This window comes from Zingiber officinale, chromosome 5A, assembly GCF_018446385.1.
Source record: "Zingiber officinale cultivar Zhangliang chromosome 5A, Zo_v1.1, whole genome shotgun sequence".
NCBI classification, from domain to species: Eukaryota; Viridiplantae; Streptophyta; class Magnoliopsida; order Zingiberales; family Zingiberaceae; genus Zingiber; species Zingiber officinale.
The window spans coordinates 18,993,246-19,006,802 of record NC_055994.1 but is presented as its reverse complement, the minus strand read 5'-3'; the positions used below and the strand labels follow the sequence as shown (position 1 = coordinate 19,006,802).

Genomic DNA, 13,557 nt, shown 5'->3' with positions numbered 1-13,557 from the left:
GAAATTAAAAAAAAAATTGAAGATCCAGCTGCAACAATGTAATTCACATGACATTGTTAGGGATACCATAAGAGATTTTAGGCAAATGATTCTTCTATGCAAAAAAAACTTGGGATGAAAACATCAAATCCCCTAATAGTTAAATACATTAAGCTGAGGTATGCTACGCACCATGCCCTACATTAGTAAAATACATTCTACCGAGAAGCTACGGCTCAACCAGATATTGGAGCGAGCCTGAAAATATCACCAGTCCAAGAAACTCTATATGGCTAGCTAGAGTTTCCTCTACCTTCCCATACAAATAAATCGGCAAAAAGGGACGTCAAATTAGAAATGGGCATCCTCCGATCACCACCAGCAGAGAATTAGCCAAGTAGTGTGAGGCATTCGTTGGGAGTTGGAAAATTGATAATAACTATGAAATTAGAATTGAAAAGTCATATGAGATACTATGAATCCAACATCTCGTCCTGACGCTCGTTTGGGGCAATGAGCCCAGGAATGGACAACATTCTCCGGCGTTCCTGTTCTCTCAGTACTGCAGCCTCCTCTGCATAAAGATCTTTGTTATCCTGTGGAAACAAGATAAAAAAATGAGTGACATGCAGACATTTTCATACAGTTTGCTTCAACGCGTGTATGGACATGATTGATTGTACATACCTACGTTTTTGCATAAGTTTAAAGTTTAACTCTTTAAAAAATTACTTATTTCTGACCAAATTACAATAATCTTTTGGCAAATGTTAAGTTCGCAAGGGCTATTCAGGTATAGAATAGGAACAGACCTCTATCATCTTATACATCAAACTAACTAATTGGGCCATCAAGATAAAGCAACTACAAATTTAAACAAATAGGCAAAAACAAAAAAAAAAAAATACCTGAGCAGAGAATTCTTTTGATTGGACGAGAAAGTCTCGAATATGATTCTTGAAGTTTGGAGGATCATTTTTTGACTCAAATAATCCACCAACAAAAGTAGTTATCTGGGCAAGAACAAAAAACACATTCTGTAGAAGTAAACAAAAGGTGGAGAATAAAGAAATGAAAAGAACTCTATCTCTACCTCAGCAACTGACATATTTGGAAATGATGATCCCAGTAGTTTTATGGTGTAATCTCGAAAAAACATTGTATTGTTTGGGTATGGATATGGAACTGTAGAAGAATCCCATAGTGGCTCGGTTAACGTGCCAGAGTCAACCTGAAATTTAACCAAGTTAAATTTTAAAGACAAGGGCTAATAAGAAAGCAATTTCTTTTTACCAAGCAAAACAAATGTTGAAGCACTAAAACATGTAGCTTGAAGCCTGGTTTGTGGAATGTATCTGTCAAGACAGCAAAGATCTCCTGCTCGATTGTCAAAAAATATGTTCTATAGAATTGGTTACAGAACTCTGAAACCTGTCAGTATACAAGAACATTAAATTGTTAATATATATCCTACCCAAATCATAAGATGACCTGATCTGGAAAAATCTACTTACCTGAAAGTTTTTCAGTAACTCCAACAGAAGATTAAGGCCAGTCTCAGCAATATTCCTCTCGGTATGGCGAAAAGCCCAAATGATTGAATCCATCACGAGTTTCAATTGCTAAGACGAAACAAAAGCAATTATAAAACATAAGATAAGCAATATTTGACACAAAACAGAAACACTCAGAACAAAGGTATATGTATATGTTAGCGCATATTCACTGCACTAAGTAGTTAGATAAACAAATAAAAATCATGGCTTACCTGACTTGATAGTTGAATTAAAGCTTGAAAACAATGGGTACCGATCGCACATAACAAAGAGAAGAACTTAAGACGATGCTCTGGATAGTCCTCAAAATTCTTGGTGATCATCTGCAACACAAGGAGGTGTCACAGAAGAGAGGAAATCTCATAATCATGACATACATTTTAAGTGCATATATGCACCTCAAGAGTGCACTGGAATACAGCTTCAAATATGCGGGGTACATACTCCATCATCACAATTTTATACCTGAAAGAAACCAATTCAAATGAGAAGGTACAAAATCAGATAGTAACTGCTCAAATAAATTTGTGATTGGGCTTACAGGCCAATAAATTTTAACACAAGGCAGCATCAATATAAATCACAAAAGGGCAGGCTAATCTAGGTGAACAACCACCCCATGCTCAAAAGTAAATAATAAGTTCTATAGTTGGATGAGTCAAATCTATTAGAGTTGAAAGCATAAGAGATAGAAGGATACGTGTCTGATATAAACATAGAGACCATGGTGCCTGAGATTATGCAAGAAATATTTTTTACTTGAAGTAGTAAAAGGCGTAGATTTATGGGGCATCTTTGTGTTCACAGCAGTAACATCTTTGTGACGCACTACAGTACAGAAGAAGATGCTGCACGATATTTATAAGCTGATGCTGACAAAACATCTTCGTGGGAAATTTTATCCCAACACCTTTTTCACCCAAAGATTTTCATGTTTCCTTTTACTTTACCCCTGTAAAGTCAGATTCTGTCAAGCTAACAGTCAGCATTGTGTAGTAGGAGTTTGACTATGACGTGGTGGGCCAGCCAGCTTTTTAATCAGTCGTGTTGAAGATTTTAGATTGTGGTGCAAACTAAAAGAAATCTTGAAAATCAGCATCGCAGATTAACATTTTCTGGAAGTTATAGAAAAAGGTTAGGTATGGTGGTCAAAATCAAATTCAACCTATTTTAGTTTCTTCCAAAACAGTAGTAGTGTATACTAAGAAGCCCCACAATGAAGGGTGGGTAGTGGTTAGAAATCTTGAAAATCAGCATCGCAGATTAACATTTGCAAAAAAGGTTAGGTATGGTGGTCAAAATCAAATTCAACCTATTTTAGTTTCTTCCAAAACAGTAGTCTCCTGCTTCCTTACTTATAGAAGGATAGTAGACATGCCGGGTGCTCATAGGGCCCCATCGTCACATGGCATGTCTGTCCTTAGATAAGCAGGAATCTTTCTTTACAGCTCGTTTGGTCCTGTAGGACTTTATCCTTAGTATATAAGGTAAGAGGGAATCCCATTTAAAGCACACTTAGGATAAGGGGAATTCTTTTTACAGCACGCTTAAACAAGGCAAATCGTGGTGGGTTGCGTCGTCCTTTTGATTCCTTCATGGGTCCACCACTTCCGCAAAGTCACATACGGAAAGAGTTCATCCGGTTAATAGCGTCCTGAAGTGAGTGAGCAGTTGTTGTAAGTTGCTCGTCTATTTGCTTGGTAACGAGGTACCAATCTGACCACCAGTTATCCTTTGAACTCCTCCGCAAGCACTTCTGCTTTTTCAGGGAGTGTAGTAGCCTGAGCTGCTAGAGGGTGTTAGTAGCCTGGATGGCTGCCCTCTGTTGTAAATTATGGAGGTGTTGGTCGATTTGTTCTGCTTTCTCCAACGTGATTGGATACTCTCAGTGCAAGGATTGTAGTTGCTGTTGATATTGTTCAGTAAGGTAGAGAGGGCTTGAGTCATTTGTGTCTGTGCCTTTGGGTGGGGATGCTCCTTGAGCTCGTGTAGAGCTGGTGCCACGAGTTCCAATTTGCTTAGGGCTTCTTCCGACCATTCTGTAACAAGATAATTAATTAGACGGGATAAAGCATCTGCTTATCTTTCCCATCTATATGTTCGAAAGAAATAGAAACCCAATGTCGGTTATGTAATCAGTAAAAGCAACCCATCTAACATGAGATGGTTTGTTGTTGGCTGATTTTTCAAAGAAACTTATGATGGCTTGGCAATCTGTTCTAATAATCAACTCACTCCTGTCCAGAAAATAAATTTTTAATGCCTCTAATGAATTCATAATTGCATGTAGTTCTGTATCAATTGTTGATTTTGGGGGGTTGAACTTGCCACTAGCATATGCACAAATTTTTTCTGTAGTTCATGGATCATGCTTTTCTTTCTTCCATTTACAGATCTCTTCCCATCCGTTCATACAGTCATCTACTTCAAGGATTATGAAACATTGTTCTGGGAGAATTTCTAAGTCTGGTAACTTTTGGATTTTTTTCTTTGATCAGCCTAATTAGCGCCCAATCCTGCTTATTGAGTCTTTTATCTCCTTGTGGGCTTGTTTTTGCATATAGCGGGCTGAGTAGCTTCCCCAGGTTCGGAATATAATTTTGGGCATAATTGAGAAGCTCTAACCATGATCTCATTCCTTTAGTTGTCTTCAGATCTTCATCTTTGAAATCCGCAACTTTAGTAATAATATGAAGTTAGAGCCTAATCTTGCATTTTCATATAATAGCTCCGAGAAATTCAATTTATGTGAGGGCAATCTTCATTTTTGTAGTGTAATACTAGCCCATTATCTTTGTATATTTCCAGCATTTTTTGCAAGTGCTTCGCATGCTGTCTTTCGTCTTGAGAGAAGACTAGTATGTCATCAATGTAAACCGCAATAAATTCCTCGGTTCCTTTGAAGCAGTTATCCATCTTTCGTTGAAAAACAGCGGAAGTGTTCTTTAATCCAAATGGCATCACTAGTCATTCATACAATCCCTCTAGAACCCTAAATGTCGCCTATTCGATTGAGTCCGGATGCAATGCGACCTGGTGGAATCCACTTTTGCGGTCAAATTTAGAAAATACACAGCTATTACTGACCTTTCTCAATATAGTGTTGATCCCAGGAAGACTGTATTGGTCTTTGTGTGTCCGGTCGTTCGGGCATTTGTAGTTAAAGACCATCCTTTCTTTTCCTTTAATCTCCTTGCCTGTTTTTGGGTCAACAGTAGTTCCTGATTTTATAATGATGGTTGTTGTGCGATGTCTGTTCTTGCTTGGTCTAAGTATTCCAATTTCTAAAAGGGCTTTGACATGTTTGGCAAAGGCTTCCTTTTGCAGAGTCAGGTGCTTTAATGGCCTATCTTCAATTGTAAGGTCGGGATTTTTGATATCCAACTGGCATACTATTTTATTCTTGGCCCAATGTTGTAATGGGTTTTCCCCAATATTGCCCAGTTCGTGCAGCTCCTTTAGGAGTGGGCTAAATTGTTCCTTGAAGCTTTGCAAGGTTTGTCCCCCTAAAACGTGCACCATTTTTTTATTTGGATATACTCCAAATTTAACTCTTCTATGGCTACTGCATTCACAGAAGGTAAAGTATTAATAATAGTAAGGTTTTTGTAGAAGGTTACCGTGTTTTCTTCGATTCGTAACCCTCCATGCATGGCTCTAATAAAATTACATCCAATAATTAGTTGGATGTTGTCTCCAAGCACCATCGGGAAACTATACGTACATGGTATTCTGAAAATATTTTCCCCGATAATCATCCTTCCAGCCTTCATCTTCATATTGGTTGTTTGCTGGAAATTTATGCCACTGAAGCTTTCCACAAATGTATTTTGCTCTAGTGCTTCTAGTGGCACAGATTTTTGATCAACACAGCATGTTGTAGTGCTTGTATCAAGAATTGTCTTTAGAGAGAACCTTGGAATATCAGGAATTTCCATTTCTACGATCAAATTATAGAGCATATTTTTAACAAGCCTCGGGCCGCGTATTTCTTGTGTGGCTATTACTTTGCTAGTAATTTCCTCGAGAAGCATATTGGCCGCCTCTTCTTCCTCTTCCTCTTCTACTCTTCCCAAATTATGAAAATCCCTTCCTAATTTGCGAAAGATTGGTACCCTGTTACCAAGCAAATAGATGAGCAACTTACAATAACTACTCACTCACTTCAGAACGCCGTTAACCGGATGAACTCTTTCCGTCTGTGACTTTGCGAAAGTGGTGGACCCATGAAGGAATCAAAAGAACGACACAACCCACCACGATTTGCCTACTTTATTTAAGCGTGCTATAAAAAGGATTCCCCTTATCCTAAGTGTGTTGTAAAGGGAATACCCTCTTAATCTTATGTACTAAGGATAAGGTCCTACAGGACCAAACGAGCTGTAAAGAAAAATTCTCGCTTATCTAAGGACAGACAAGCCATGTCACGATGGGACCCTATGAGCACCCGGCATCCCTACTATCCTTCTATAAGGAAGCAGGAGACCTTCCAGAGCATTCAAGCATCACTTGAGCTCTACTCGGGTAACCTTGTAAGAAGCCCCACACTGAAGGGTGGGTAGTGGTGGTTAGCAGATGTGGTACATAGAGATGCCAAAACAGAGGTGGCAATGAAGGTTTCTTGCCACCTCAAATGCAACAATATCTGTTTTATTCCGTTAAGAAATTCAACAGGACAGGACACTGGAAGATAAGAAGAGCTAGGAAAAGTACGCAATTTCCTTGAAAATAACAGGAAAACATAATCCCTAATCCAGCAGGATTTGGAGGATAGTTTTCCATTATGTAATTTAGTTACTGATCTGTAAACATTATGCACTAGTACAAGCCGCCGATGTCCAATATTGACCATCTACAGTACAACTGAAAAAAGAGGTGGGATGAAGAACAATAAGTGGTAAAAAAGTGATCAAAACCAAGCCAAAAAGATTTGGGACTGTGACATCATAGATGAAACAATTCGATCAGCTCATACTTTAGTTGAATTGATCCAAAAGATACAAACCTTACTTTATAATAGCTATACCAAACAAGGATGGAGTCCATATGAGTTTAACCATACAATTTAACAAACTGACTGCTGCTCTTGATTATCTAAAAAACTGAACAAAACTCTCTGGAGAACAATGTCTTGTAAATAAGAAGCTTATCACGCAGAAAAAAGAGAACAATGTCTTGTAAATAAGAAGCTTATCACGCAGAAAAGAATGCCCTGCTCAAACTAGAACATAGCAAAGTAGTTCCACATAAGGAAAGAAGAAATCGTTCTACAGTTCATAAGACCAGATCCTCTGGTCCACAAAAAAAGTGGACCAGGGGATGGACTACTTGCAATTATGACCAGATCGTGGCCGCGATCCGGCTGCAATTGGTTACGATCCCTCCCTGGGTTCACCATCCCTGTAGGTTATAGTTTGGGTCAGGACGGATGACCGAAGACCACCAACGGTGAGCAAGTAACCAAGCTGTCAAGCGACAAGCGGGGAGGCAGCCTCCGGCCACCCATCCCGACTCAAACTATAACCTCAGGAGGACGGTGAACCCAGAGAAGGATCACAACCAATTGCGGCCAGATCACAGCCACGATCTGGCTGCAATTGCAAGTAGTCCATCCCCTAATCCACTTTTCTGTCGACCAGGGAATCTAGCCTCACAGTTCATAGCTAAACCTTTGAAAATCATTGACTAAAAAACACGAAGTATAACTTCCCATTGAAAGAAAACTAGATAACATACAAGGAATAATGCAGATAAAAATGTAGAGTTACGCATACTTGTTTATAATGGTTGCAAAGAGTGATAATACTTCAGATTCCCTAGCATCTGGCAAGTTTCTGGCATAGTCACCAAGGACAGGATCCATCATAGGTGGCACAAACTGCTTGCCAATGTGGGGTTGATCTTCAGCTTTGTCTATAAATGTCTCAATCAGCTTGAGTGTCTCCCGTTTTACAGATCTGACAGTACATACTCGAAAATGAAGACTAATTCTTCGGAATTTGAATGATTAGGAAATCTAATGCAACAAGACAAGCAAACTATTGGCCCATACCGCAAAAGCTTAACAAAAGATGTTTTTGAAGCAAAAGGGCCACCTTCAACAATACTGTTAGATATTAATTCACTGTACATTCTGTGGAGAAGAGTCAGATATGAAACAGATTAGTATAATTTAAAAAGAAAAATAAGTATAATACTCATTCCCATATGGTAAAACACGAAAGACCTCAAAAAAAGAAAAGTGAAAACACTAAAATGCACCTGTAGACTGTAAGCATATCCAAAAATATGAGAGAAATTTGTGGGAAGAAATATGTTCCAAGAGAACTAGCAGCACTAGTATTTGTCTGCCAAGCATCATCAAAAAATAAGATTAGTTTCCATGTGATATGAACTTCAATCATGCAATAACAAAATTTAAAAAGCATCATGAAATTATATATGAATAATTTGTATGCAACTAAAATAGTCATTTTTCACATGTAAAATGCATGAGCACAGATCTGTTATAATATCCGAAAAATACACGTTATTATCAAATAAAATGTCAACAAATAAGGAATGCCCAAAAAGTTTCTTTACAGAAAGATCACAAATTTAAAGGGCATTTAATAGTGAATATCAATGTTGGAATCAAACAATTACTTCTAGCCCAAATTATATGAAAATTGCAGGCCATACATCATTTAGTACAAGGGATAATTAATGAAATGCAAAATTTCTTCCATTGCTTTGTATGAGACAAGCTATAACAGTATAATTGACTTTCTCCCTCAGTAACATTTGTGTTGTAGTTCAATGAGAGAGAATGAGTGAAATATAGCAGTTGGGAGGTGCATTAGTGAAAGATCTCAACAGTGAAAATGAGCAAGAAAAACAGTCTAGAGGTTCTAGAGCTTTTCAAATAATATAGATTTTCTAGAGCTTTGATACAATGATAGAGTTGTTGCTTTGTGACTTTGTGGTCGTGGAAACAGTCTTGTAATACATGATAAGGTTACGTATAATAAACCTAATGTGATCTGACTCTTCCCCACGACCCCACGTTGGTAGGAGCTTCATACACCGGGCTACCTTTTATTATTATTATTATTATTATTATTATTATTGGGTTGCATAGACCAAATTTTGACCAGAGCTTTCCAAATAGAAAAATGATATGCTCAAGGAAAAAAACTCAAGAAAAAGCTCAAGGATAGACACATAAAGTGATGGGGCCCACAAAAAGTGAAATGGTGGGACATGACTTTATGTGTCTATCCTTGAGCTTTTCCTTGAGTTTTTTTCCTTGAGCATATCATTGCTCTTCCAAATAATATGAATTTAGCATATATTAGGTTGCATAGACCAAATTATAACCACCATGATAGTAGAATCCAATAACTAGTCTGAAAGTCAAGTAGTGTTTTTCTCCTTTTTTAACTTTCTTTTTTGAGTTAATTTCCATTTCCTGTCAATTCAGTAATAAGTGGGCAAAGGCTAATTGAAATGCAGAATCATAAGCAGTAGTAGAAAACTAAAGAAAATCAAAATGTTTGATGTATCCAACAATGTTCCACCTGATATATGTTTTTTATTGTTATGCATATTGAGTAAATTATTTAAACATCTGTAATGGAACAACTATAAGCAGTAGCAATAGCAGGATGGATCATGCAAGACTAAAAAAAAAATCTAATCCTGGTAAGAGCACCATGAGGTTTCATCAGAGCTCATTTCTTGGTCAGATATTGGTCACAAAAAAAAGGACAAACTCAACTTGTCACCAGCCACTTCCAGCTTTTCTAGCTTCACATCTGATTCCTTAAAAGATCCTTAGTCGGAACCTTTCTTGGTGGGCTTTAATGGAATCTAATGGCATAAATCATTGGTTTACAACAAAAACAAGCCATATACCCTCTAACTGTTTAGAATCAACTATATAAATCTTATCACTAAAAATACCTCAAATAATGAGTGTTCTTTTGCTCTTTCTTTCCCTCTAAAACCTTCGACTCTAATTAATTAAATTGTGGATATAAGCTTTGAAACATACCCATCCACTATTTTCTCATTTTATCATCCATTAATGCTGCACAATTGCTGAGATATAATCACATTTTGATTTCTCTCCTAGAAATCACACATCCAGACACATGTATCTAATGATATACATCCTTTCTATACTTCCTAACACCAAGAAGGAAAAATACTATCCCTGCCAAAGTGACAACCATGAGATTTCATCAAGTCAGAACCATTCTTGGTGTGCTTTGACAGAATCTAAAGGCATAAATCATTAGTCTACAACAAAAACAAGCTGTATATCCCAATTGTTTAGAATCAATTATATAAATTTGATACTAATAACATCTCAATCACTTGGAAGATTTTAATGTGTCAGTTGTTAAGTCCTTCAAATTATTTTCTGTATTTTCTCTTCCTTTCCCCCTAGGTTCTTCAACTCTAATAATGAAATCTATAGGCCTTCAATTATCCATCCCTTATTTCTCCTATTTTATCATCCATCGATGCTACACATAATTGGTCAACAAATAATAACATTGCTATTTCTTCCATCCTAACAGTCACACATCCATATTACAGTAATTTATGATATGCTTCCTTTCTTTACTTCCCAGCACTTTAAATATAAAGCACAGCCAGGCACACCATAGTCTTATAAATTTCTAGGTTTCAAATTCTCAATCCTTTGGTCAAGTTGACTTGCCCAAGTATTTTTGATTGCACAGTCTGAATTATTCGTAACCCTGCTCTTTACTTTTCTGCAACACGCTAGAGTAACAAGGAACTATCACGATCATTTTTGAGTGAATAAAAGTCATATCCAGTTCTTATATAGTTTTTTCTCAATTATTTGACTTATTAAACAATAGCATCCATCATTGATGTCCATGTAGAATTTTTTTTCTTTTAAAAAAAAGTTCCAGCACATTTTTTTTTTCTTATTCACTCTTTGCAGAAACATCACAATATGACTACTAAATTTCTAGATTAATTAATGTACAAATAGTATAAGGCAAAGTGGACATACGAGGATAGACAAGATAAAAAAATAAAATCATAGAAAAAATTGGGATTGCGCCCATTGAGGAAAATTTTGAAAGACGCATTTAAGAAGATACAAACATGTACTTATATGATGTGAAATTATGATAGATACAGACATTAAACGAGGAAAAGGAAGACCAAAGAATAATTGGTCAACAACGATAAAATAAAATAAAATTTATTTAACTATAGACAATGATATAATAGGGGATGGAGCCCAATAGTGTAGGAGGATCTAGATAGTCAACCCCACCAACTGGGATAAAGCTTGGTGGTGGTTGTTGTATAAGACAATGGATAAATAAAATAAGAAACCAACATGGCATCAAATTCAAATAGAATATGGTTTAAAAGCAAGAATATTCCAAAATAAGTTGGTATGGCCAACAAGAAATATTGAGCATTATGTTGCATCCATATAAAAAATGGAACATAACCAGCAGTAATACTTTTGGATAAGCATAGTAACCTAATATTAGCAAACAATCAGATTGTCGTATGTGAAATGATAACTATGATTGTGTACCTGCAAAATGTTAAGAACTGTCCTAATTACATCTTGATCTTTCAGGAAATCTACACTGTGGCTAGCTTGCCCAATGATTTCAGCCCATTTCTAAAAAATTATCACATAAAGACCATTAATGTGATAAGAGAATTTCAAGATATACCATAACGCCTTAGTAATTACCTGATTTGGAAGATCCATTAACCTTCTCAGATACTCGTCCCTCTTGGCAGGAAGAGGTTCTGCTTGAATCATTTGACCAACCTGCATTTAGAAGAATAGAAAATTAGTGAATCTAGAAAAAGAATAAAATATGCATTCACAATAGTACAGACTCATAGAACGAGTGAGGGAAGAATAAAATACTTACAGACTCATAGAAAGAGTGAACCTGATGAGGCTGAAGATCTGAAACAGTAATTGATAAACTAGATAAAAGTTCAGAAACAAATGGTTCATTTTCACCCACCTGCATCATCCAACAACATTCCCTCCATAAGATTTTGATAGGCTTCTAAATTTATGATATTGGTGGAAAAATCAATGACCATAGGACAGAAGAAAAATTGTTTAGTTCCAGGAAAATTATATATGCAAATTTACTAATTAGAGTTTCTTCTAAAAAAATCAGGATTTGGCTGAGAAAGTAGTGTTTTAAAATTTATACCTAAATGACCAACAATTATCAAGATAAATATCCGAGCATCATGAGCTGAAAAAAAACACAGTCCAATCACCATTGTGATCAACAAATAGAAGCTAAGCAACATGTATAATAGGAGTGAAGAACAATAAAAAACCAGTAGTGGTTTAAGTTGATCACTTAATCTCATTGCAAAATGATCATATTTGGCTAAAAAACCAAGTCTCTATAGGAATGTTTGGGAAAGAAATAGAACTAAGATGGGCTTGGCCGAGAATGTCAAAAACGATTGTCTTTGATTGCATGACTGAAATAAGCAAAATAATAATTTAATATAAAATTTTAAAAATACAAACAACAACAACAACCAAACCTTTTCCCACTAGGTGGGATCGACTATATGAATCCTTTTATACCATTGAGTTATATCTCCTATTATATCATCATCTATATTTAAATAGATTTTATCTTGTTTTATTGTTGTTAACCAAGTCTTTTTTGGTTTTCCTCTTCCTCGTTTGATATGCATGTTTATCATAGTTTCACATCGCCTAACTGGAACATTTATTAGTCGTCTAAGTACATGTCCGTACCATCTTAAACGTGTCTCTCGAAGTTTTTCCTCAATAGATGCAACTCCGATTTTCTCTCTAATGCTCTCATTTCTTATTGTCCATCATCGTATGTCCACACATCCACCTTAACATCATCATCTCTGCAACTCTCATCTTCTGCTTTTTAAAAATACAAAAAAACAAAACAATTCATTTAAATTTTATGCATTAAATTTTTTATTTATTTATTAGTTCATATTATCATATGTATGGTGATGTTCCAAAAATAATTGTTGCTAATACTGAATATATATTTTGTATTATGTATAAGTACCATATATTATATTAAACTTATAAATATTAGTACTATTTATCCTAAGTTGTAAATACTACAAAATTAATCTAGTAAATCCTGAATATATATAACCCACATTTAACAGCCAACCCCAAATAGTTGCAACTAACCAGTCTGATATTTTTTAGGGGAAAGAAATAGCACAATGATGATATAGTGGCACATGGATGAGCATTTTGTCACCAAGTGTAAACACCAATTTTCAATTAAGTATTAATAAAACATAAATAAACCCTAATATATGATGACCAAGCATGACCATTTCTCACCCCTCATAAATCACTTTTTATGAATCCTTCTTAGATCATCATCACTCATTCACAGGATTGAGATTATGGTGCATCATTTTCTCTCTTATTTTTATTTTTAAGCTCTTTTCAGCTTCCTCATTGCCCATTGCTATGATCCCTCTTACCTAGCATCTGCTACACAGTATCAGAACTTTTAAATTGAAATTTCCAAGTTGAGCAAAATTGCATCTAATTTCTCAGGAAATTAGATTGATTCAATTATCATTCCCAAAAGCCCTCTTATCTCCTCCATATTTGTAGTTATTCGGGGCAATTTTATGTTTCTAGCACCCTTCAGTGAGGGTTCTTCAAGTGGCTGAATTCCAGATAAAGGATAAAACTAACTGGAGCAATCTGGGATGGGCTCAACCAATTTTGAAAAGTGTGACAAAAAATGAGAGTTATGTAAATTCCATCAAAAAGACCTGTGCTGCTTCAGAAAGGTTACTAGAAAAAAAATAATTATCAAACAACATTAGAATGTCAAGTACCTTGAACTCTTCATTTGCACAAGTATAAAGAACATGACCAACTACATACACCGTAAAGGAAACGGTGAAGAATTTGCAAATTTCAGAGAAAAAGGAGAAGAGAGGATATTACAGATTGAAACTCAACATA

General features: G+C 35.9%; 1 protein-coding gene across 1 annotated transcript in view; it reads right to left on the bottom strand.

Annotated features, from left to right (window-relative positions):
• Positions 1-4: 4 nt before the first annotated feature.
• Positions 5-13,557, bottom strand: part of LOC121980273 (protein EXPORTIN 1A-like) — a 30,730-nt gene continuing 17,177 nt past the window's right edge. Inside the window, exons 20-32 of the mRNA XM_042532247.1 lie at positions 11,465-11,563; positions 11,278-11,358; positions 11,113-11,202; positions 7,797-7,882; positions 7,588-7,668; positions 7,310-7,492; positions 1,934-2,000; positions 1,748-1,858; positions 1,494-1,601; positions 1,273-1,410; positions 1,073-1,210; positions 888-992; positions 5-575 (exon numbers count right to left, since the gene is read on the bottom strand). Coding sequence (XP_042388181.1) covers positions 453-575; positions 888-992; positions 1,073-1,210; positions 1,273-1,410; positions 1,494-1,601; positions 1,748-1,858; positions 1,934-2,000; positions 7,310-7,492; positions 7,588-7,668; positions 7,797-7,882; positions 11,113-11,202; positions 11,278-11,358; positions 11,465-11,563 — 1,410 coding nt within the window. The 3' untranslated portion in view covers positions 5-452. The remainder of the gene's footprint in view (positions 576-887; positions 993-1,072; positions 1,211-1,272; positions 1,411-1,493; positions 1,602-1,747; positions 1,859-1,933; positions 2,001-7,309; positions 7,493-7,587; positions 7,669-7,796; positions 7,883-11,112; positions 11,203-11,277; positions 11,359-11,464; positions 11,564-13,557) is intronic.